We start from the raw sequence: 23,909 nt of genomic DNA on the forward strand, positions 1-23,909 counted from the left end.
TTTTACCGCTGCTCCTCCTCCTGAGACATAGAATTGTGATGTTTGTCGCATTTCAATGACAAAAAGGTCAGATAAATGCAAGCTGGCTGGCCGTTCAGACTGAAGTCGCATTGCGAAATATCAGATACATATCGGATTTAGGATCACATATGAAAGTGGCCTGGATCGGATTTGAAAAAAATCTGATTAGTGCTGTTCAAACTATCTTTAACAGATCAGATACAGGTCACATATGAGAAAAAAAATCGTATTTGGGCCACATTTGCCTGCAGCCTAAACGTAGCTCAAGTCTACATTCAGACTGCAAGCTAAAGTAGCCAAAAACTGATTTCTTTTTACAATATGACTCTGATGTGTATATTCATGGCAGGCTAACACTGAAAACATGAGGAGGTAAAATGTGTTCTGGTATGGAGGACACCTACATTGAAGTAATACTGAAACAAGCATGAACAGCTGAAAAAAAGAAGAATCAGCTTTGGGAGTAAATCAGGACTGAGAGCTAAGGCTGACAGTGTGAACGTGGCTTAAGTGGACTGGATTCACACTGTGTGCATCACCTGAGGGTTTTCTATATGAGCAGTGAGAAGGTGGGTTTCTTCTCTGGCCAGGCCTCTTTGGCATACTTTTTTTTGTGTGGTTCATCAAGAGGCTCCACGGTGCAGGATCCTGGTGCAGGTCCACGGTTCAGGGTGACAGGGGTCTGTGTTGAGGTCGGGCTCACATTCACCTTGGGGAGCTTCAGAGGTAGAGGTCCGGTGATGGATGCTGCTGCCTGCGGTGGAGTAGGGGGAGTTGAACCCCCAGGTCCAGTCAGAGGAAGGTCTCCATACAGACTTCCACTGACAGACGGGCTTGGCCTCCTCCATACAGCAGCATCCAGACCCAGTGAGCTGGTGATGTCATGCTTCTGTTGAGACACAACCAGCACTACTCAATGCAATTCAGCATTAACAGATGTGACCTTTCAATTATAGACAATATAGAAAAAGATCAGATGATGTGAAATGGTCTGTAAAAAGCAGCAACTGTCAAGAAAACTGACTGAATGACACTTACTGCAGTTTAGATCAGCACTTAAGAGTCATTCAATACATATTTGTAACATTGTGAATGAATTGCCTCAGACATACAGATAAATGTATAGCAGTAGGAGAATTTTACTACAAGTAAAAAAAATGAAATTATATATTTTTTAAACATACTTAAACCACTGGAAAAAATTCTGCAGCCTCACATTCTGCTCTAAATGCTACTCAAACGTACTCACTCAACATTAAAGGTGAACGATACAACACTTGTCACTTGTTAATTAAAAATTACTCTGTGCATTTAAGACTAAGGCTTTAGTGCAAAATTCAGATGGAATTACGTTTTTACATTTCTAATAGTCACAATGTAGATCCAATTGAACCTTTGTAACTTGCTCTTTATTTCATCATTATTTTGAGACACACAAAGACACAGTTAATCCCTTTATTTCTTGTTTACACAATTACACTAAAGCTACTGAACCAATTTACATGAATTTTAAGCATGGACCAAGGAGGAGCCCATTACATTTTGGGGTAGATACGTAAATGTTTTATAAAGGTTTCCGTGAATTAACATAAAGTGTCCATACTTTGTCATACTCAAAACACAAATTGACTTCAGTCTTTTCTGTGTGTGAGAAAACCCTTAGATTAGGCATAAATCTGCTTTAGATTTATATTTCATGAGAGTGTAAACTCCATTGGTATGACTTTAAAAGCTTCCCTCGTGTCATGTAAATTCAGTTGTAGCCTCATATTTACCTTTACTGGAACAACTGCAGCCTGAATCAGATTCCTGAAGCGTCCGACGAAGGGGTCAACATCCTCTGTGAAGACAGAAAAAAGAAAAAAAAAAGAATACTGCAGTGAGCATCTGTTACACCCTTTATGAGTGACAGTGAAAAGCAATAACCACACACTGTATAAAGACGTGGACAAAGATACTTCATAGGCTGCTGCATCATTTAGCGTCACCATGTTGTTTTTTAGAATCAGAAGAGTCCAAACCTAAAGCTAGCTTAGCGAAAACAATGACTAACACCATCAGGATAAATCCATTCATCCATCCATTCATTAACTGCCGCTTCATCCGGGGCCGGGTTGCGGGAGTAACAATCTAAGCAGGGACGCCCAGACTTCCCTCTCCCCAGACACCTCCTCCATGCCACCAAGTAATTCAACTTCCTGAAAAATGTTAACATGCCATATATAATTGCATCTGATAACAGTAATGCCAAATGTAAAACAGTAATTAGAGCTAGTTGGTTGAAATTAAATGGCTTGCTGAAAGACCATATAATAGGACATCAAACTAAGCTAGCAGGTACACTAACAGGTAGGTTATTGTCATGTCTCACTAAACTTCATGACAGAATCCTGTGACAGTTTTGTTTGTGTAACTTCTTAAACACAACTACAGTAGAGTTGTATATTTTATTTAAAACATAGAAGCTGCAGGTGAGTGAGCTGTCAATCAAAGCCCACCCAGCATACACACCTTCTAAATACATAACCTTAATCCAAAGGTGAAATAATAATAATGGATTAGATTTATATAGCGCTTTTCTATGAATGCACACTCAAAGCGCGTACACAGGATCCATTATTCATTCACTCTTACATTCTCCCTCTGGTGGTGGTAAACTACATTTGTATCCACAGCTGACCTGGGGCAGACTGACGGAAGTGTGGCTGCCAATCTGCGCCTCTGACCAACACCGAACATTCACACACATTCACACACCAGTGTGAGCAGCAGCACTGGAGGCAAGGAGGGTTAAGTGTCTTGCCCAAGGACACAACAACACATGGACAGAGCGGGATTCAAACCGCCAACCCTTCGGTTATTGGACGACCCACTCTACCATCTGAGCCATGGCCACCCCAAAAATAAAAATATCTGTACAGTTAGTTAAAGAAAAGAAATAGTTCATATAACAGGGTGTAACAATGTTTATTTCTGCTGTAAAGTTGCCAATGTCAACGTGAAGTCTACAGAGGTTGACCCATTTCTGGTTGCATCACTTCCAATTGGATCTTACTGGTTTGCAGTGATGCTCTACCTGGATTGATGACTTCCTCTTCATCACTGAAGGACACACGGGAGCTCCTCCTCCTTCTCCTCCTCCTCCTCTTGGGTCTATGGATGTCCAGGTCACCTTCCTCGATGGTGAGGGTAGAGAGGCGCTTGTTGTGGGCGGTGTTGAATTCAGTCAGATTCTGTGGCCAAATTGAGAGAAAGGGAGTCACACAATCCAGTTCCACAATATTTCACAGGAGTTGGAAAATACTTCAGCCAAGGATCTTCTAAAAGTCTGGCAGCACATTTGGATTCATGGAACATTTTATGAAGGACAGCTTTAGAGTTTTGTTTTCAAGTAAAAACTTGTATTTGAATAAAATCAAAACCAGTCCAAGTTGTGAATTATTAATGCCTCTACAGCTGTCAATCTTAGACTTTGTCAGATCCCAAGAAATGCTCTATTTTCCTTTTGCAAATGTTTCTACAGTTTGGCACTGCTCACGTTCAGGAGTTCAGGAGAAAAAAGAAAACAGTGATTCCCCCTTCTCAATCCAGACTTTTTTAAGAAACCCTGCTGAGAACCGACAGTGGCAAACAAAGACTTATTCCACGCACGTCTAACTCCATCTCTGCTTCAGGCAATCCCAGCAGGCCTTTCAGCTCTTCATCCTTCCCTGTCTTCATCTCCCCTGGTACGGCGCAGCCTTGGGACTGAGGTTTTTCCCTAAGAATGTAGACCCGCGTGGATGCTCCGAACGACATGGTGGAGTCTAATGGAACCTGCTGGGGCTTGTGTGGTTCCAGGCGTATTCGACCAAGGAAAGTCCCATGTGCTGTGAGAAAATATCAGTTCCTATAGTTTTGTACAAGGTTAGATAGTCAAGGAAGCTTAACTGATAAAACAAGACACTCATCAGTTCAAAAAGTGCATAAGGTGGATGTACAAACAGTAAAAGTATCATAGTATCATTAGAAACATAGATGTCAGTAGACAGTAAGACGGCCTTTATGCTAATTGGGGTATTAAGATCAAGTGGTTACTGCACTTTTTATCTCTCTGTTTTGATAAATCTCAGTGGTCAGTTGCATCAATTATCTAAGTTTTCTCTTCAGGTACTCTGGCTTCCTCCTACCGTCCAAAAAAATGCACATTAATAGGTTAACTCTCAGGTGTCAAACATGCGGCCCAGGGGCCAAATCTAGCCCGCCAAAGGGTCCATTCCGGCCCGAGGGATGAAAGTGCAAAAATTAACCTGAACAGTCAAGGTTGTCAGAATCATTTTGGTTCAGGTTCCACATACAGACCAATGTGATCTACAGTAAAAACAACAACACAATAGCCCATAAATAATGACAACTACAAATTGTCTTTTGAAAAAATTATGTGGAAAAAATGTAAGTGAAAAAAGTAACTTTAATCTGTGCAAATATTTACATTTTCAAAACTATTCCTTCACAATAAAATGCAAATAAATATATAAATAAAAACAAAGCTGAACAACCCGAAATGTGCAATTTGAACAATATTCTGCCTGTTACTAAATGTTTTGTGCATTTATGGATCCACTGTGATCTGTAGTTGTGTTAATAATAAGAGATGGAATATTGTAGAAATTGTTCACATTTTATTTCCAAACTCCAAAATTTTAACAATATTCTGCCTGTTACCAAATGTTTATGTAACACTGTGTGTAATGTACATGTATAAATAATAAGTCGAGGCATAATATTGTTAAAATTGCACTAATTTGTCAAATGAAATTTCTATTTTTTCAGGTTATTCACAACTTTTTTGTAAAATGTAAATATTTTCATAATTTAATTGGGGGTTTTTTGTACTAAAACAAAAACACAAACTTGGATTTGTCATTAATTATAGGTTATTAAGTCATTATTTTACTGGTCTGGCCCGCTTGAGATCAAATTGGAATAAATATGGCCCCTGAACCAAAGTGAGTTTGACACCCCTAGGTGAACTGGTCAATCCAAAAAACCCATAGGTGGGAATGAGTGAATGGTCAATCCTGTGATGAACTGGTAACATGTCCAGGGTGTAGACCACCTTCGCTCGTGGCTACCTGAGACCCTGTGACCATCTCAAGGACTAAGTAGTTTGGAAATGAATGAATAAATGGTTAGTTTAACCCTAAAGCTGTGCCCATGCTTGGTTGCACCACAGAGATGCAAACTTCAACCCAACTACACTGGTGTCAAGTCCAAACCACATAACTGATACAGAAAATTACACTTTCACTTCCTGTTGTGAAAATTCAGTGATAGGCTCTATTGTTAATGTAACACAAAACAAATTCACTCCTCCTCATCCACCAAATCATGCCACCTTTCAAAAATTATGTCCCATGCCAACTGCTATTTCATGAGGACTTTACACCTAGGAGGTGTAATTACACTTCTCCACTGATGGTATCAGCTCAACTCACCTCCATTTTTCTTAACTTGACTGGGATTTGGCACCAGAATATTGCATTTCCACTGCAGGTATAGAACAGTAGTAAACATAGACACAAAAATAGCAAAGGAGAAAACTGAAATTTTATCATACAATGGAGTTTATCTTTTTTTCCAGGCAACACTATGGTTGTTGAGACTCCAAATGTATGGTTGGTTTATCACTTTATAAAGCATATAGTCATGGTCAGAGGACTGGGGAATGATACAAATGAGTACTTTACATTAATGTGATTTATTTGTTAGTAAAAGTCTTCGAAACCTATATAATACCTCTAATTATCTCTTCAGTGTACCTGAGAAACACATGGAAAACAATAGAAAAAAAACACTGTGACTGAAATTGAAAATGCATTCCAACATTTCCATTAGTTTGGCTTGGCGTCCCATTTCACAACATGACACACGAACACACTGATGCACTAAAAAAATCTGGATCAACCAGTTTGTGATCTTAGGATTTTACATCATGTTTGGCATCACTTTAGATCACTTGAAACCACACTGTTCTGCAGACACAAAAGGCAGACCAAGTCAACAGGAGTGGATACTGTCAGTGGAATAGTGGCGTTAGATGGCACCATTTGTGTATAAAATGTAAAGCGCTTGTGAATTCCACCATATAACACAACTGATATGTTGCAAATTGTAAAAAACCACAGCTTAAGTGTGTCAATCAGTTCATGTAATTTGCCAAAGGGTGCTGATTGACAATTAAGATATGCTAATGGTGATATAATGGTGGTAAGAGAACAGTCCTGTTGTAAACTGGTTTCTTCATATCAGTATTATTAATTATATCTTAATGCCATCAGTATTAACTTGATGTTGTGAATTAATAACAGTAATGTTTATTTGAAAAGGATGAAAATGTAGAGTGAAAATGTTCAGATATTAATAATGACCATATGATGTGAAGAATCTTAAAGCCTGCGCTCACTGCTGTTCAGGTCTATGATGAAGACCCTCCTCAGGCGTTTGTGGTAAACCAGGGCGGAGTGAATCCGGGAGCAGGACTGGTGGTCTACGGTGAAGTCACACACATCTGGATTTCTCCCAAACAGGTAGTATTTCTTTTCATCGATGATCAGTTTCTGCAAGAGAGCAACACATGTGAGCCTCCTCAGCATCAACAGACAGAGTTCAAGGTTTTCTTTTAAAGCAGGGGCGTCAAACATGTGGCCCGTGGGCCAAAATCGGCCCGCTAAAGGGTTCAATCTGGCCCACGGGATGAATTTGTAAAGCACAAAAAAATTACACTGAAGATATGAACAACCAATTATGTCGAACTTGTTTGAGTTCAGGGGCCACATACTGACTAATGTGATCTCAAGTAAAACAGGAAAATAACCTATGACTCCAAATATCCTTCTTGGTTTAACCCTTTCATGCATAAGTCACTCCAGTGGACAGTTATTCTCCAGCTGTTCTCTTGCATATTAATGGGTTTAGTTGTTTTAGTTCCATATCAGCCAACACAGTGGACGCTTACGTATTATCTCATATCCTGACATTCTTACCATTACTATAACTTTGCTGTTCTTGATAAACCTGATCTGCGCTAACATGTTTGAGTGAAAATCAATCGTTATTTGTTAGACAAGAAGGTTTTTTTTGCACATTATCTCGATGAAGTGAGGAATTAATAGCATTGAATATGTTAAAATGTGAGAAGACATCAGATTAGCAGCATTAAACATGTTTTTATTTCATTGTTTTCATATCCCTCTCTGATATTGGGTTTTAAACACGTTTCTTTACTTCAAAAATTAAATGCATGGATGTTTTGTAACTCCACAGAAAAAAAAAAAACTTAATCGCATTGTTTTTTTCATGCCTAAGGAGGAATAAAAACACTGAAGAAAAAAATCTTGACTAAGGTTCTCACAATTAATGGATGAAAGGGTTAATGTGAAAAAATATACATAAAAATATTACATTACGCCTATAAATATTATGTTAAATATTTCTGTTTATTTTAGTGAAAAAAAAAAACAGACAAACATTAAATCATGAAAATATTTACTTATACAAACTACCCAAACAAAAAAGATGCCAATAACCTGAAACACTAAAATTTCTTAAGAAAATTAAGTGCAATTTAAAAATATTCTCCCTTTTACTAAATGTTTTGTGCCTCTGTAGATGCATAAATGACACAATGAGGCATAAAATTGTTAAAATTGCACATATTTTTCTAAAAAAAAAAAAAAAAAAAGCCTTTTTTTCAGGTTATTCTTGTCTATAGTTTGGGTAGTTTGTAAAAGTACACATTTTCACAATTTAATGTTATTTTTTTTGCACTAAAACATAGAAAAGTTTGGAGTTGTCATTATTTATAGTAAAGTAAATAGTAAAGTAAATTTTATTTATAGAGCACTTTTCACAGACAGAGTCACAAAGTGCTTTATCAATTCAAATCAGAATCAAATTAAGTTTACAGAGACCCAACAGAATCCTTCAGGAGCAAACACTTGTGATTGGTGACAGTGGCGAGGAAAAACTTCCCTTTAACAGCAGAAACCTCGAGCAGACCCAGACTCCTGAAGGATGGCTGTCTGCCTTGACCAGTTGGGGTTAAAGAGAGAGAGTAAAGGAGGAGAAAAGAGAGAGCGATAGAGATATAGAGAGACTGGGGGGGGGGGATGACACATGGAGTACGTTATGATGAATACATAGAGTGTAATCAGTTTGTGGTGGTCCTGGGTCAGGTGGGAGACTAAAAAGCCTTTTTGAACAGGAGGGTTTTGAGGTGTTTCTTAAAGCTCTCTACAGAGTCCATGGACCGTAGGTGTAGAGGCAGGTCATTCCATAGACGTGGTGCCACAGCTTTAAAAGACCTGTCACCGCGTGTGCTAAAACAGGTCCGTGGAACCATCAGCAGGTGTTGTTCTGAAGACCTCAAGCTACGAGTCGAGCTGTAGGGCTGGATCAGGGAAGCAATGTATGCAGGGGCCTGGCCATGTAGGGCCCGGAAAGTTAGCACAAGAATTTTGAAATGAAGACGATATAGAACAGGGAGCCAGTGGAGAGATTTAAGAATGGGAGTGATGTAGGTTATTATTTACTGGTCCGGCCCACTCAAGATCAAACTGGCTGAATGTGGCCCCTGAACTAATATGAGTTTGACAGCCCTGTTTTAAAGGATTAACTGGTATGTAAAACCGGATGTGTGTCGTTATGAGCATTTTCAGCAGATTGGTCTTCATTCATATATTCAAATCCATATTTACTTATATATTTTTTATATTTATAACCATTGCACTACATTCATAACAAACCATATTTGCACTCTCCTTTTAAACACTTTTTTACTCAAATTTATATGACTTTTTTTTTTTTTACATGTATGTGTATGTGTATGTGTATATTTTGCTGCTGACAACACTGTGAATTTCCTCATTGTGGGATCAATAAAGGAATATCTGATCTTATCTTATTATTTTACAACTACTGTGAATTATGCCATTGGTCTGGTTTGCATTATGTTTATCAGGTTGAACTCTGGGTATGATTACGTCTGGTGTCTGTGGGAGGTGGAGCAGCTCGGGTCAGGACCCAGGTCTATGCATTCACAGCGGATACTGATGAGCAGCGGATAATTGATCTCACCTCCACCAGCTTGTCTCCTTTCACCACATCCAGGTGAAGTCCAGCGGGAGGCTTCCCTGCCCTGATGCACAGAGAACACAGAGAACGCACAGCACAAATTGATTCAGCTCAGCAGAAAGACATCGGAAAGTAACTCATAATATGGGCAAATGGATGATGGATAAAAACATTAATGAAACTGGAATTACAACCATGTGTCAGTTTACATCCATGATCAGACTCAAGTCATTGGAGGAATTTGAACAAGGTTGCAACTAAGAATTATTTTCATTGATTTTTAGCATCACTGGGGAAGAAAATGCTGTAAAAATTACAATAACTACTTTTCCACATATTGTTAATCAATTGGTCTGGGAGGATGCCAGACTTATCCACGTACTCCTTTCCTGTATTTTCAAGATGTAGAAAATGTTGATGTTGATTTTTGGTAATCACATGTGTTTCCAGACAGGTAGGGAGTAGAGATGTAACTATATGAAAATTTCATATCACGATTATTGCGACCAAAATTATCACGGTTATCAATATTATCATGATATTGTTGAAATTGTGCTCAAAATGTTCGAAAAGTACTTACACACTGAAATAAATTTAATGAGGTTGTATTTTGAAAAATACAAATAAAAAATTATAGGCACAATGTACTTTCTGTTGGCAGAAACATTCGAATATTAACATGTAAACATCAAAAATACAAATGTGCATTAAAGATGTCGCCTTATATATAGAGAGAGACAGAGAAAAAGAGACGGAGAGAGAGACAGTTACCCAGACCATCAGCTGATGAGAGAGCACCATCACAGACCATCAGCAAATGACAGTGCAGCATCACAAAACGTCAGCCAATGACAGGGCAGCATTACAGAACGTCAGCCAATGACAGCGCAGCGTCACAAAACGGCAGCCAATGGGAGCGCAGCATCACAGAACGTCAGCCAATCAGAGCGCAGCGTCACAGAACGCCAGCCAATGAGAGCGCAGCATCACAGAATGTTAGCCAATGAGAGCGCAGTGTCACAAAACGTCAGCCAATGGGAGCGCAGCCTCATAGAACGTCAGCCAATGGGAGCGCAGCGTCACAAAACGGCAACCAATGGGAGCACAGCATCACAGAACGTCAGCCAATGAGAGCTCAGCGTCACAAAACGTCAGCCAATGGGAGCGCAGCGCCACAAAACATCAGCCAATCAGAGTGCAGCATCACAGAACATCAGCCATTGAGAGCGCAGCATCACAAAATGTCAGCCAATAAGAGCGCAGCATCACAGAAAAGCACCCAATTAGAGCGCAGCGTCACAGGACGTCAGCCAATGGGACCGCAGCGTCATAGAATGTCAGCCAATGGGAGCGCAGCCTCACAGAACGTCAGCCAATGGGAGCGCAGCATCACAGAACATCAGCCAATGGGAGCGCAGCGTCACAGAACGTCAGCCAATGAGAGCGCAGCGTCACAAAACGTCAGCCAATCAAAGCGCAGCGTCACAGAAAAGCACCCAATTAGAGCGCAGCGTCCCAGAACGTCAGCCAATGGGAGCGCAGCGTCATAGAACGTCAGCCAATGGGAGCGCAGCGTCACAGAATGTCAGCCAATGAGAGCGCAGCATCACAGAACAGCAGCCAATGGGAGTGCAGTGTCACAGGATGTCAGCCAATGAGAGCGCAGCGTCACAGGACGTAAGCCAATGGGAGCACAGTGTCACAGAACGTCAGTCAATGGGAGTGCAGTGTCACAGAACGTCAGCCAATGGGAGCGCAGCGTCACAGAACATGAGCCAATGAGAGCGCAGCGTCACAGAACGTCAGCCAATGGGAGCACAGCGTCACAGAACGTCAGCCAATGGGAGTGCAGCGTCACAAAACGACAACCAATTGGAGCGCAGCGTCACAGAAGGTTACATCCCTAGTAGGGAGGTTAAATAGTGACAGATGTAATTACCAATCACTGCTCAGATCTCATCTGAAGTGACCTGCAGGTCATGCTACTGCTGGTTCAGCATAGAACAGTGGTCCCCAACCTTTTTTGGCTAATGACTCCATTTTAACGTCACAAATTTCTGGTGACCCCAGACAGTTTTTTTTGCTAAAATTAATTTTGTTTTGATCATGTAATAGTTTGCTATACTATGTTGCAAATAAACATTAATTTTAGACGACATTTAGGCTATATAATGTATATAATGCACCTATTTGGTGTCTGCTTCTCAGTTTCTCTCAGATGTCTTTGTGGGGTCAGGCAGGTGAAGAAATCTTTCCATTCTCTGTTTGGTCTGGTTTTCTGACTGCGACCGTGTCCGGGCAGGTTGGAGCGTAGTAACGCATGTGGTCACATGAGCGGGTCAGTCAAGATATTATATAATATTATATCCTGCATTTTATTTTAACTTGATTTTTATTAGGAAAAATGTGTGGTGTTTTAATTACAATGAAAAATATATTGAATCATTACAAATATTTATTATTAGTATTTTTTTTTTTTTTAAATCAATTACTAGAAATTTCAGGCGACCCTAATTAAATTCCAGTTGACCCCATGGTTAAAAACACTGGTATAGAAGCTTAAAAAAGTTCACTTTGCAGCATGACACAATGTCAAGTTCATCTGTCTTTACACTGCTCGAATGAAAATGTTTTCTTTCTGCACGCATTGGAAATTTTATTCTCTATTTTTATTGTGATTATTACATGCTGGGCTTTTCTGCACCAACATGAGGCAGTTTTCAAATTCCATTGTAGTACTATTGTACAAAGTATGACAATAAAGACTTATCTTATTTTATATCATCTTATTTTTACTGCCCGGCCATTAAACATCTCAAATACAACACTTCACCAGATCGCTGTTAGCTTTTATTGCAGGGTGCATTCACTGTGGAATTGTTTATGCCACTCAATGCTTATGCAATGCCAAGATAAACGTCACTATATTTATGTCAATCCATAGTTTCATTCATTTCTCACTTTTTTGAACGACTCCTTCACAAACCCAATGAGCTCCATGACTCCTCGCATGGTCTTTATGCTCTCCATCAAGACAATCGTTTAAGAAATGAGAAGCTACCAGTGCTGGATTTAAGGTACAAGCTAAATACGCTACAGCTCAAGGCCTCATAATCTGCAGAGACCTCCTCATCTATAATTGCTTTGACTAGATAACTGAATTATAGGTGATGTGTAATCTTTAGTATCAGTGTTCCTTGTGTAAGTCACCTATAGATAATTCATGGAATTATAGTGTAGCTATATAATTGTGTTTAACCTCCTGGGTGAACTGAGGCACTTCCATGATTATGTCAAGCAGAATTATCCTGGAAAGAACAAATTCAATACAAAGATCTGTATCAAATTATCTTTCAAGACAAGATTCATTTAGTTTTCCCTTATGTGGAAGCAATATTACAACTATTTCTATGTCTGATGGCAACAAATTGTTCAGGAGGAAGATCGTTTTCACAGCTAAAGACTAGGGCTGTGTATTGGCAAGAATCTGGCGATACAATACAAATCACAATACTACGATCACAATACGATATATCATGATACTGTTCATATGGCAATATTTTTTTCTTTCATTTTTTTTTTTTAAAGATTATTTTCTCATTTTACTGTGTACTCAATGGTTTAAGTATTACTGATATGCAGGCGGTCAGAAGTGTGTGGGAGAAGGAGCTGTCTGTGAACATAGATGAAGGAACATGGGATACCATTTGGTCTTTGGCAAAAAAGATTTCGATCTGCACTCAGACAAGAGCAATATAACTTAAAATTTTACATAGATTACATATATCCCCTCACCGCAGACATCTCTTCAACCGCTCTCTTTCCCCTTTGTGTCTCAAGTGTAAAACTGATGTGGGAACCTTAACTCATTGTTACTGGTCTTGTCGTAAACTGCAAAAATACTGGGCTGAAATTGTATGTGAAATGGAGACAATTTTTCATACTGATATAGAAATGGACCCCATGTCCTTGATCCTGGGTCTTCCAAGTAAATATGTGAAAACAACAGTTGGTAAAAGACTGTATAATGTTCTAACATTTGCAGCAAGGAAAAATATTCTCTTGCAGTGGGTCAGTGACAAGACTCCTATCTGTGGTTGGCGTAAAATAATTTTGGAACTGATCCCCCTAGAATATTTGACCAACATCATACATAACAGTGCAGATCAGTTCTACAGAGTATGGCACCCATTTTTGGACTATATTGGACCAGACCGTTCATCTACCCTTTTAAAAGGTCTGTTGTGAACTTCAATTATATTTCTAAATATGACTCCCGTACATTGTACGTCTGACCTACCACCTACTGTATCAAGCTATGTTTTTGTGTTTTATTTCTTATGTAAGAGCTGTAGTGTATGTTACATTTTGTTTTGTGTCTAGTCTTTGGAAGACACTGTTTTGTTGAATGGGAAAAAAAAAAAAACTGCAATAAAACAATGGAAAAAAAAAAAGATTATTTTCTGGAAAAACTAATAGTGCAGCATTTGGATAAATAAAGTTTTAACACGCGGCTTTACCAGTACAAAAAAACACATAAATAAATAATGTTTTACAGACGTTATAGTTTCAGATCCTGCTTAAATGTTCGTATTCTATTGCGAAAAGAATACATAGTGTTCAGTCCCTGAATCATCCCAACATCAGAACATTATTTTTGTGCATTCCCAATAAAAACCAAAAACATTTGCCTCTTTCAGACACCAAAAAGTGCTTTTAAGATGCTTGAATTATCCATTATTTAACAAAACAGCATTATCAATTTCAAAAAACTACATTTATGACCTGCAATATGACAATAGTACTTTTATAGTATACAAATGACAGAACAAAAAACCCAGGTGAATATAGAAATCAAAGAGGTGGAAACACTAAAACTAAAATGAACCTCCACCATGTCTGCATTTGAATAAATACCTAAAAATATCAATACAGTACTTTTTAATATTGATACAGTACCGTGAAGTGAAATATCACGATATATTGCGATACCGATATTTTCTTACACCCCTGCTAAAGACAATAAAAAATGAATAGAAAGCAACTAGGTTATGCTCAGTATCATGTGCACAGAAAACGATAAGTTGAGTAGCATATCTGTGATGACATAATCAATGCAATCAATTTTGCTTTTGAGAACTCAAGAAAGATAATGTTTTAAGTTATAACTTGGAGGATACTCTAACAGAATTTTAGTGATTTTACAACACGATCTTTACTATTGAATATTATTAACAAAAATCAAAAGGCAATATATTTTAACACTTTCATATAATTAAAAGGCTTATACATTTTAGAGCTTTCTGAGACCAGCTGGTGTAATTTAAAAGGGGTGGGGCCTCAGGGCTTTATATAGCTTAGGGCTTCACTAAGTCTAAATCCGGTCTTGGAAGCTACTCTCTGCATCAATTAGGGTTACATAACTTATTTCCATCTGAAACACATTAATCACTAGATTAATTATCCAATGGAAGGCTCTTACCTTTTTGCCTAGTTTAATCCAGGCGAGGATTTTTTTTTGGTCAGACTGTGTATTTAGCGAGAAGAGAGCTGTAGAGCAAAGGTGTGCCTTTTGATTCTGACGTTATGTCCACCTGATTTCGACACCCGCAGTTTGCATCAATTTTCTCAGTAAATCAGTTATTTGTTTGATCTATAAAATGGAAATGGTGAAAAAGTGTTTCCTAAAGCCCAACATATTACCTGGAAATGTCTTATTTTGGTTAGAGAGGAGTTGAAAAATAAATAAATTGAATATAAGAACTTGAAATGAGCGAATGTAGACTTGTTTTTAATCAATAATCAAAAAATGTATTAATTTAATATTCAGCAATTACAATACTGGTCATTTAATCACTATCACTAGTAAAAGGTAGAGTATTAACTGTGATTTGTAGTGAAATTGAACTTGTCACTATATTGACGCCTGCAGTTTGCATCAATTTTCTCAGTACATCAGTTATTTGTTTGATCTATAAAATGGAAATGGTGAAAAAATGTTTCCTAAAGCCCAAGATGTTACCTGGAAATGTCTTATTTTGGTTAGAGAGGAAGTGGAAAAATAAATAAATTGAATATAAGAACTTGAAATGAGCAAATGTAGACTTGTTTTTAATCAATTATCAAAAAATGTATTAATAGTCAGTAACTACTATATTGGTCATTTAATCACTATCACTAGTAAAAGGTAGTGTATCAACTGTGATTTGTAGTGAAATTGAACTTGTCACTATATTGACGCCTGCAATTTGCATCAATTTTCTCAGTCGGTTATTTGTTTGATCTATAAAATGGAAATGGTGAAAAAATGTTTCCTAAAGCCCAAGATGTTACCTGGAAATGTCTTATTTTGGTTAGAGAGGAAGTGGAAAAATAAATAAATTGAATATAAGAACTTGAAATGAGCGAATGTAGACTTGTTTTTAATCAATTATCAAAAAAGTGATTAATTTAATAGCCAGTGCCAACTATATTGGTCATTTAATCACTATCACTAGTAAAAGGTAGCGTAGTAACTGTGATTTGTAGTGAAATTGAACTTGTCACTATACTGATGCCTGCAGTTTGCATCGATTTTTGCAGTTAATTGGTTATTTGTTTGATCTATAAAATGGAAATGGTGAAAAAGTGTTTCCTAAAGCCCAAGATGTTACCTGGAAATGTCTTATTTTGGTTAGAGAGGAAGTGGAAAAATAAATAGATTAAATTTAAGAACTTGAAATGAGCGAATGTAGACTTGTTTTTAATCAATTATCAAAAAATTTATTAATTTAATATTCTGCAACTACTATATTGGTCATTTAGCCACTATCACTAGTAAAAAGGTATTCTAGCAACTGTGATTTGTAGTGAAATTGAATTTGTCACTATATTGACACTTGCAGTTTGCATCAATTTTCTCAGTACATCAGTTATTTGTTTGATCTATTAAATGGAAATGGTGAAAAAGTGTTTCCTAAAGCCCAAGATATTACCTGGAAATGTCTTATTTTGGCTAGAAAGGAGTTGGAAAAATAAATAAACTGAATATAAGAACTTGAAATGAGCAAATGTAGACTTGTTTTTAATCAATTATCAAAAAATTTATTAATTTAATATTCTGCAACTACTATATTGGTCATTTAACCACTATCACTAGTAAAAAGGTATTCTAGCAACTGTGGTTTGTAGTGAAATTGAACTTGTCACTATATTGATGCCTGCAGTTTGCATCAATTTTTGCAGTTAATTGGTTATTTGTTTGATCTATAAAATGGAAATGGTGAAAAGGTGCTTCCTAAAGCCCAAGATGTTACCTGGAAATGTCTTATTTTGGTTAGAGAGGAGTTGGAAAAATAAATAAACAGAATACAAGAACTTGAAATGAGCGAATGTAGACTTGTTTTTAATCAATTATCAAAAAAGTGATTAATTTAATATTCTGCAACTACAATATTGGTCATTTAATCCCTATCAGTAGTAAAAGGTAGTGTATTAGCTGTGATTTGTAATGAAATTGAACTTGTATTAATATTGATAGGATTCCTATATATCAGGGGTGTCAAACTCATTTTAGTTCAAGGGTCTCATTCGTCTAAATTTGATCTGAAGTGGGCCGAACCAGTAAAATAATAACATAATAATATATAAATAATGTCAACTCCAAAATTTTCTCTATGTTTTAGAGTAAGTAAAATTAAACAATGAAAATGTTTATATCTACAAACTGTCCTTTCAAACAATGTGAATAACATGAATAAAATCAAAAAATAAGTGTAATTTAACAATATTATGCTTCAGTTTATCATTTTCACGTGTTCATTATAACTTACAGATCACAGCGGGTCTACAAATACACAAAACATTTAGTATCAGGCAGAATATTATTAAAATGTTATGTGCTTCTCTTAAAACATTTCAGGTTGTTCATATTTGTTCAGGTTATTCACATTTTTTTTGTGAAATTATACTTTATTTTAGTGTAAATACATGAAAATATTTACATTTACAAAGAGAGAAATTTGGAGTTGTCATTATTTATATGTTATTATGATAGTATTTTACTGATCCGACCCGCTTGAGACTGAATTGGTCTAAATGTGAAACCTGAACTAAAATGATTGTTAATATCTTCAGTGTAATTTTTGCATTTCACAAATTCATCCCAAGGGCCGGACTGGACCCTGTGGTGGGCCGGATTTGGCCCCCGGGCCGCTTGTTTAACACCTGTGCTATATATGTTTTGACTCTCCCATAACTGCATAAAACATCATATCATCTTTGTATTAAGTTTTCAGATTTGGACCAATCAGAGAGGGCATCAGATTGTTTTTTCATTCAGGCATTTTTTTTCCCAGATTTCCGTCTCCTGCAGCTTTAAAATCTTTTCCGTGTTCATTCCTGTCGGTTACAGCTCCTTTTCCTCTCTTTAACCACAGCTGTTTTCTGTCCAGACATGTTCATTCTGACTTGCTACACTCATACTGTATGTAAGTTTGTTTCTTTCATAATTATTAAACCCTAAACACACAGAGAACTCGTATGGAAATAAGTGTTCCCACCCGGTTATAAAGCAGCCACACCAACATAATGTGTCCGTGCTAACCACAGTGTGACTTAATATAAATCTGCAGTAGTTTCAGTTAATAGTCGATGATTTCAGGGGAGAAACAAGCAGCAGCCAGTATGTTCTATGTGATGCAATCCCCTGTGGACCAATCAGTAACATATGTGCACTATTGTGTTGACCTGTGGTTGTAAACCATCATCTGGTGTGGGATGATCCACAGCTGCCAATAAGCTTCACTGGGATCATTACTGAGCAGGTCTTAGCACGTCTAAATGTCAGCCAACACCTACTTCCCTACGTCAATGTCTTTTACAAAAGCACACCCACAAAAGTCACTACACTGCACAGTTTTAGGATCTGATGGCTTATAGGCACAGATCATTTTTAGACAATATTTTTTACAGTCTGTTGCTGTCTTTGGATATTCATGTGGGTGATGAACAACAACTCGACAAAATATTAAAACAGTTATTCACACTCAAAACACACATAAACTGCACTTGACCTCACCAGTAACACATTCAAGGCCAGTCTGCAGATAGAGCATAAAACAGCACTCCCTGTCAGTAGAATAGTTTTCTTTTGGAGGTAAAATACTTCTTGAACAATGTAGAGTTATTATTTTTTAAATAATTTGTCCATAACTGGGCAGGAATGGCCAGTATTTCACAGCTAAAATTTACTTAGGGGGTCAAACGAGTGTCCATTTTTGTCAAAAAAAAAAAAAAAGTTGTAAGAAATGCATAAAACTGTGTTGAAATAATGCTAATACATTTGTGCACAGACTACTGATATTATTTGACAGTGGAAGCTATATTTTCAGAAATATTGGATTTGGAATAGCACGTGTATGTGAAAACTTTTGCTGGTGGAGGGACGTGACATTACCCATGATGCTCTGGTCAGTACCAGTACTTTATTAGTAATAAACTTATAGACTTACTATTGCTAATTCTCCTCTTATTCATAAATGTTAGTATTGTGGATCTAAAACAATAACAGCTGACACAAAAACACAAAATGTGTCAGTGGACGGATGTGACATGGTTGTTCCAGATCCCATCATACTGATGCTCGGCAGCCATGTCACCGTTTCCACAAATGATCCCTGTGCAAAAACTAGGATCAGAATTATTTATTGTATAGTTTATCATCATACTAAAGATGAAATAACAATATAGAATTGTTATTTCTCCATAAAAATGCTTATTATTAGAAAACTGTTGATTTCAAAAGTAAGCAGGATGGATCAGCACCATACTCCATATTGCAACCTGTAAAAATAAAGCATGTGATATGTAGGATAGAGTCTTGTCAGAAAAATTGGGGAATCTAAAAGAATAGAATTTTGTTTTTTTGGGTAAACTGAGTTCAAATATAACTTGGGCATTTGTGACATGAAAATAAAGCATTAATTGCGATGAAATTGGCCATTTTTGAGCTGAAAACATAGTTCATATGACCATCAACATGTTGCAACAGAACTGAAATCCTGTCAATTTGCATAACTTGCATTTACCAACACAAAGTTCCTTTGGGGATTCACTTAGATTGATTTCTTATGCACAAAGACAGAAATAAGACCTCTAAGCAAATTTTAGCTGATCACTAAAAATTAATTTCAAATATTGATTCAATTATTTTATGAGAAAGTTCATGTGTTTTTAAACACTTTAAGAGCTTGCATTTTTGTATTTTATTGTTTAGAATGTATTATTTAATACAGCATTTCATTATCATTAAGAACTAGAAAGAAATAGTGTGTGCAATAATGGGCATTTACATCTCTCCACTTATGCTTAGAGCATCTTTAGATCATCTCTATAGCAGTACATCCTTGCTTTCTAATGTGTTCTTTTTATTTGCCATAAACACAAATTGTTTAATGTGGTTAATGATAAATTCAGTCAACATTTCATCCAGTGTGTCATATTCTAGTCACTGCTTGTGAGCAATGATGAGCGTAGTCAGCGTAAATGATCATTACAGTCAATTAACCGTACACATTATTATAGTCCAGCTAATTCCATCCTGTGTGTATCAAGGCCATAAAAGTGCTTCAGTGTGTTAAGGACCAGCTTTCTCCAATGGTGGTGTGTGTCCCAAAAGTGGGTCACAGACTTATTGTTAATGGCTCTTGAATCATATAACAAAACAAAAATCTTTATTTTCATTGTCTTTCTCTGAGAGTCGGGCTTTCATTTTGACTGACATTTGTAAGAGTCAAGAAGGAGACTGGATGCTGTCATGGGAAATCAAACATTTGACTGAAAGGTGACATTTGTAGGAGGATGTTTTACCTGAGTGTCTTAAATATATGCATACAAACAGAACTGAAACCCCAGTGTGTGACATGTCAAAACTGAATGTCATTTAGAAGCAAAACAGTCTCAACTAACATATATTGGTGAAAACTGTTTTGTTGGCCTGACTTATTTAGTGCTATTTTAGTTGCAGTGTTACTCTAAGTTCTGCAGTTGGAATGTTAACTCAACTTATTATTAATCAAGAGCAATATCTCCTGAAAGCACATATGCAGATGTATTTCTTTGATTAAAAAAGGTCACACTAACATTGTATTTGTGTTTAGTAGCCTTTTTATGAAACTAAACATTCTCAGTCTGAGTTCTGTATTAACTCTCATATTATTCCTATATTCTATATTATTGTGGGCAGCAATTTACTGATCACCAACAGATGTCCAAATGACTGATATATCGGCCAGCTGATATATTGGGGCAGATACATTGATTTTTTTCAATATCAGCAATCAGCCCTAATTTCTTTTTGAAAGCCAATATTTGATCAGCAGTAAACGTGTTATAAGATATTTGATCAGGCACCTGTGCGGGCAGCACTTAAAGTTCAGTAAATGTTCAGAGTACTATGTAGCTTATATTGCTGCATTAAAATCTTAATTATCTGCATGTTTCAATTGTATTGTACAGTCAATGTGCTTAAAAAAAAATTGTCCTTAAATATCGACCTCAAAAATCGGCTGTACATATCAGCCATTGACTGACCAGATTTTTAAAAATAGGACCAATGGCCCTGTAGCTTACCGGCCAAATTAAAAACTTTGGGAAATGTATCCAGATGCCATTTATTATCACCCAGTTCTGTGTATTTATTATATTACAGAAATAACCCATGTTTTGGTCATATTCCAATCAGATCTGTAAAAAATTCAAATTCCAACTTGATGTCATTGATACTTACTGATTCAATCCACTTCCTATCTCTTATAATGGGATCATTTTTCAAAGTTGCACCAAATCCAGAATCAGATCCGGATCAAAATAATTTGAATCCCTTGTGTTGACATCATCATAAAGAAGCTGTATACCAAGTTTGAAGTCAGTCGGAATTGTAGTTTTGGAGAAGAAGACGATTGAAATTTTTGTAACGGATGACAGATGACAACAGATGACGACAAACGCCGCATGACGACAATAGCTTACGTCCTGTTGGCTGGTAAGCTAAAAATCAGCATCGGCCTTAGAAAAACCCATATCGGTGGACTTCTATCTTCTATCCAAATGTGAGACTAGTTGTGAAACATTGGTTTAGAATGTATTTCTTCTTATTTCAAAATACAAACTACATGAATTTCAAGTAAATTCAAGTAACTTAAATACACTTATCAAATGAAACATTTCACATTTTATTTAAATACTTTTTTTTTTCTAATCACTAAGTATAGTTTTAGAAATTATTACTGGATTCTGACAAATTAGTCACAAATCAATGTTAGTCACAAATACAACTTGCAGAGACAAAGACATTGCCAATAGGCATGTGATAAAATGCATGCTTTACTAATATAATAAAGAAAAAAATTATAATTTTAATATGGGCAACTAAGATCAGCTTCAGTTACAACCTATAAATCAAATATATCTGATTCCACTAATATGAATTTCTACAGAAAATCACATGTGGATAAGTATTTCTAAAGCTGTAGGCCTATTTGTACTCTGCAATTGTACTTTGTGGTGTATTTGAGCACATCTGTGACTGATCTGGTTAACCTGATAACATGAAACCACAAACATGTTTATTCAACTGCTCTAATACTTGACATGATTTATAATCTATCACCAGCCTGGTTTACACAGCGAGGGCGTGTTAATAACTTATAAAACTGTACCTTTACGGTTAATAGTACTATTTCAATACATAAAACATAAGCCGAATTGAAAACCACATCTTATAGACCTAAAAAACGTTTTTAGCTGTAATAATTATCCTTTATTGGTTTAGTAATACTTAAATAAACCGTAAATTGTGACATTTCTGAGGCAGGTTTTGACCACCCGTCTGCCACAGGATGAGTTAACTTGCTAACATACTTTTACACGGGGTTATATTTACTTCCTGTCACTAAACTAGCACCGTTTTGATTAAATACTAGATACAACTGCTGATATTTTGACACATTAAATGCATATTTATGTTAAAACAATTCTTACCACGTCGGACAGTCAAAAGTAGGTGTGCTGCTGTTTGCTTTTGCTGCCATCTTCGCCCACTTGTTTCACACATTGCATGCTGGGAAACTGAGGCCTTCACACTGACACACATGGGCTATGGGGGCTGTAGTTCTTCATGGAAAGGTATTAATTGTGCGCGTTTTGATTCTATATCCTGAAATATGGGTTAAAGTGAGATTTACTTCCAAATGTAACTAAGCAAAAAGTATATAAAGTATTTTATTTGGTAATGTAACTTATATTTTAAAACAAATGTTTTCAAGCTAGTGATAAAGCTTAAAAGTCTTAAAAAGAGCATTTTACACTTTTGTTGTGTTGCTACCCATTTTTTAACTTGTTATATTGTTATTTTAGCTTGTTATTTATTTTGTTATATATATAAAACCTGTTTCAGCACTTTGGCATTTTGTACTTTTTTTTTCTCTGACTGTGTGAAAGTGTGGGAGTGTGTGGTAGATGTGAAGAGACTTTTATCTCATTTGTTTATACTATTGTTTATACTGTTTTTATTTTATCGTTGTTTGTACTGTAAATGTATTTCCCTGTTGAAAAGCCCAACCAGGGATGGAAGCTCCAAACTATATGCCCATTATGTTTCACTGAATTGTCCCTGATAAATAAATAAATGAATAGATGAATAAAATGAGTTGTGTTTGCTATGCACCTCTGGCAAGATGATGTCTTACGGGATGAATAAAGTTTTATCTGATCATAAACAACAACATAAAATCAACCCATCAAGGTACTGATGCCTTTCTTAGCAGCAGGTGAGCAAAAGCATCAACTGATTTAAAATGTTTAATAACTTTGAATCCTGTCAATACATTTCAATAATTTAGGTAAAATTCATTTCGTCACTTTTTCAGCATCATTAGATTTAACTCATTTGGAAGTTCAGAGGCTCCATAATGAACATGGAAACACTGTCATCTTCAGCAACACTGATTCACCAATAAAACCCATGTAGTTTGACAAATAGACACAACAGTTTTTATGTTCAGTTAATTATGTATTTTTAAGGAAATTTTTCTCCTGCTTTCTCTGTTTTGATCTGATAACCTTTGAAATTACTTTGAGGTTTTATGAACATTTACATAATTGTTAAATTAAATAGAGGAAAAGACAAAATTTTCACTGAAAAATGCAAAATGGAGAATATATTATAATGAATGACCATGAAAATTAAAAGAAAGAAGAGTTAAATGTAGAGAAGAGTTGATTTGTAGGTCTTTAACCGTTAAAGGATATATATTTAGTCACTGGGTTGCCAGTGATTAATTAATGTTATTCATCGACTAAAAACATTGCATCACTATTTTCAGTAGTGTAAGCTCTTTATTACATTAACAATTTAAAGTTAGACACTTTCTATGGTGTCCAGATGAGGACAAATAATATTGTACACGTACGTGAAGTATTGTATGAGCAAGTGAAGTTTTGTAAACCAAAAATACATATTTCTTTTTTAAAATGCACTTACAAAACTTATTTTTCTCCTACAAACCCATTTTCACCGTCGGCCACACTGAACGCAGGGTATTGTCCTCAGTTGGTCATCCGTCTGTCTGTCCAAAAACTTTGCCATGCACTGATAAATCAGACCACTGGGGGCAGTAGTTCACTTGATAAGTCAGACAGAAGGTTTTCAAGTGCGTCCATGTAGTTTTGTTTTTACAAAACGCTTTCTGCGTTTACAAAACTTTGTCTGCATCTGCACAGCTTTTCTGCAGTTA

General features: G+C 36.4%; 1 protein-coding gene across 1 annotated transcript; it reads right to left on the bottom strand.

Moving 5' to 3' along the window:
* Window positions 1-338: 338 nt before the first annotated feature.
* LOC115428477 (nuclear inhibitor of protein phosphatase 1-like) lies at window positions 339-22,206 on the bottom strand. Its single transcript, XM_030147536.1, has 7 exons — window positions 22,156-22,206; window positions 9,139-9,199; window positions 6,467-6,620; window positions 3,673-3,890; window positions 3,098-3,254; window positions 1,797-1,861; window positions 339-910 (listed from the first exon to the last, which is right to left on the bottom strand). The coding sequence occupies exons 1-7, from the start codon at window positions 22,203-22,205 to the stop codon at window positions 572-574; spliced, it is 1,044 nt and encodes a 347-aa protein (XP_030003396.1). The 5' UTR covers window position 22,206; the 3' UTR covers window positions 339-571.
* Between the last annotated feature and the right edge of the window lie 1,703 nt (window positions 22,207-23,909).

Source organism: Sphaeramia orbicularis, chromosome 11 (assembly GCF_902148855.1).
Source record: "Sphaeramia orbicularis chromosome 11, fSphaOr1.1, whole genome shotgun sequence".
Taxonomy (NCBI): Eukaryota; Metazoa; Chordata; class Actinopteri; order Kurtiformes; family Apogonidae; genus Sphaeramia; species Sphaeramia orbicularis.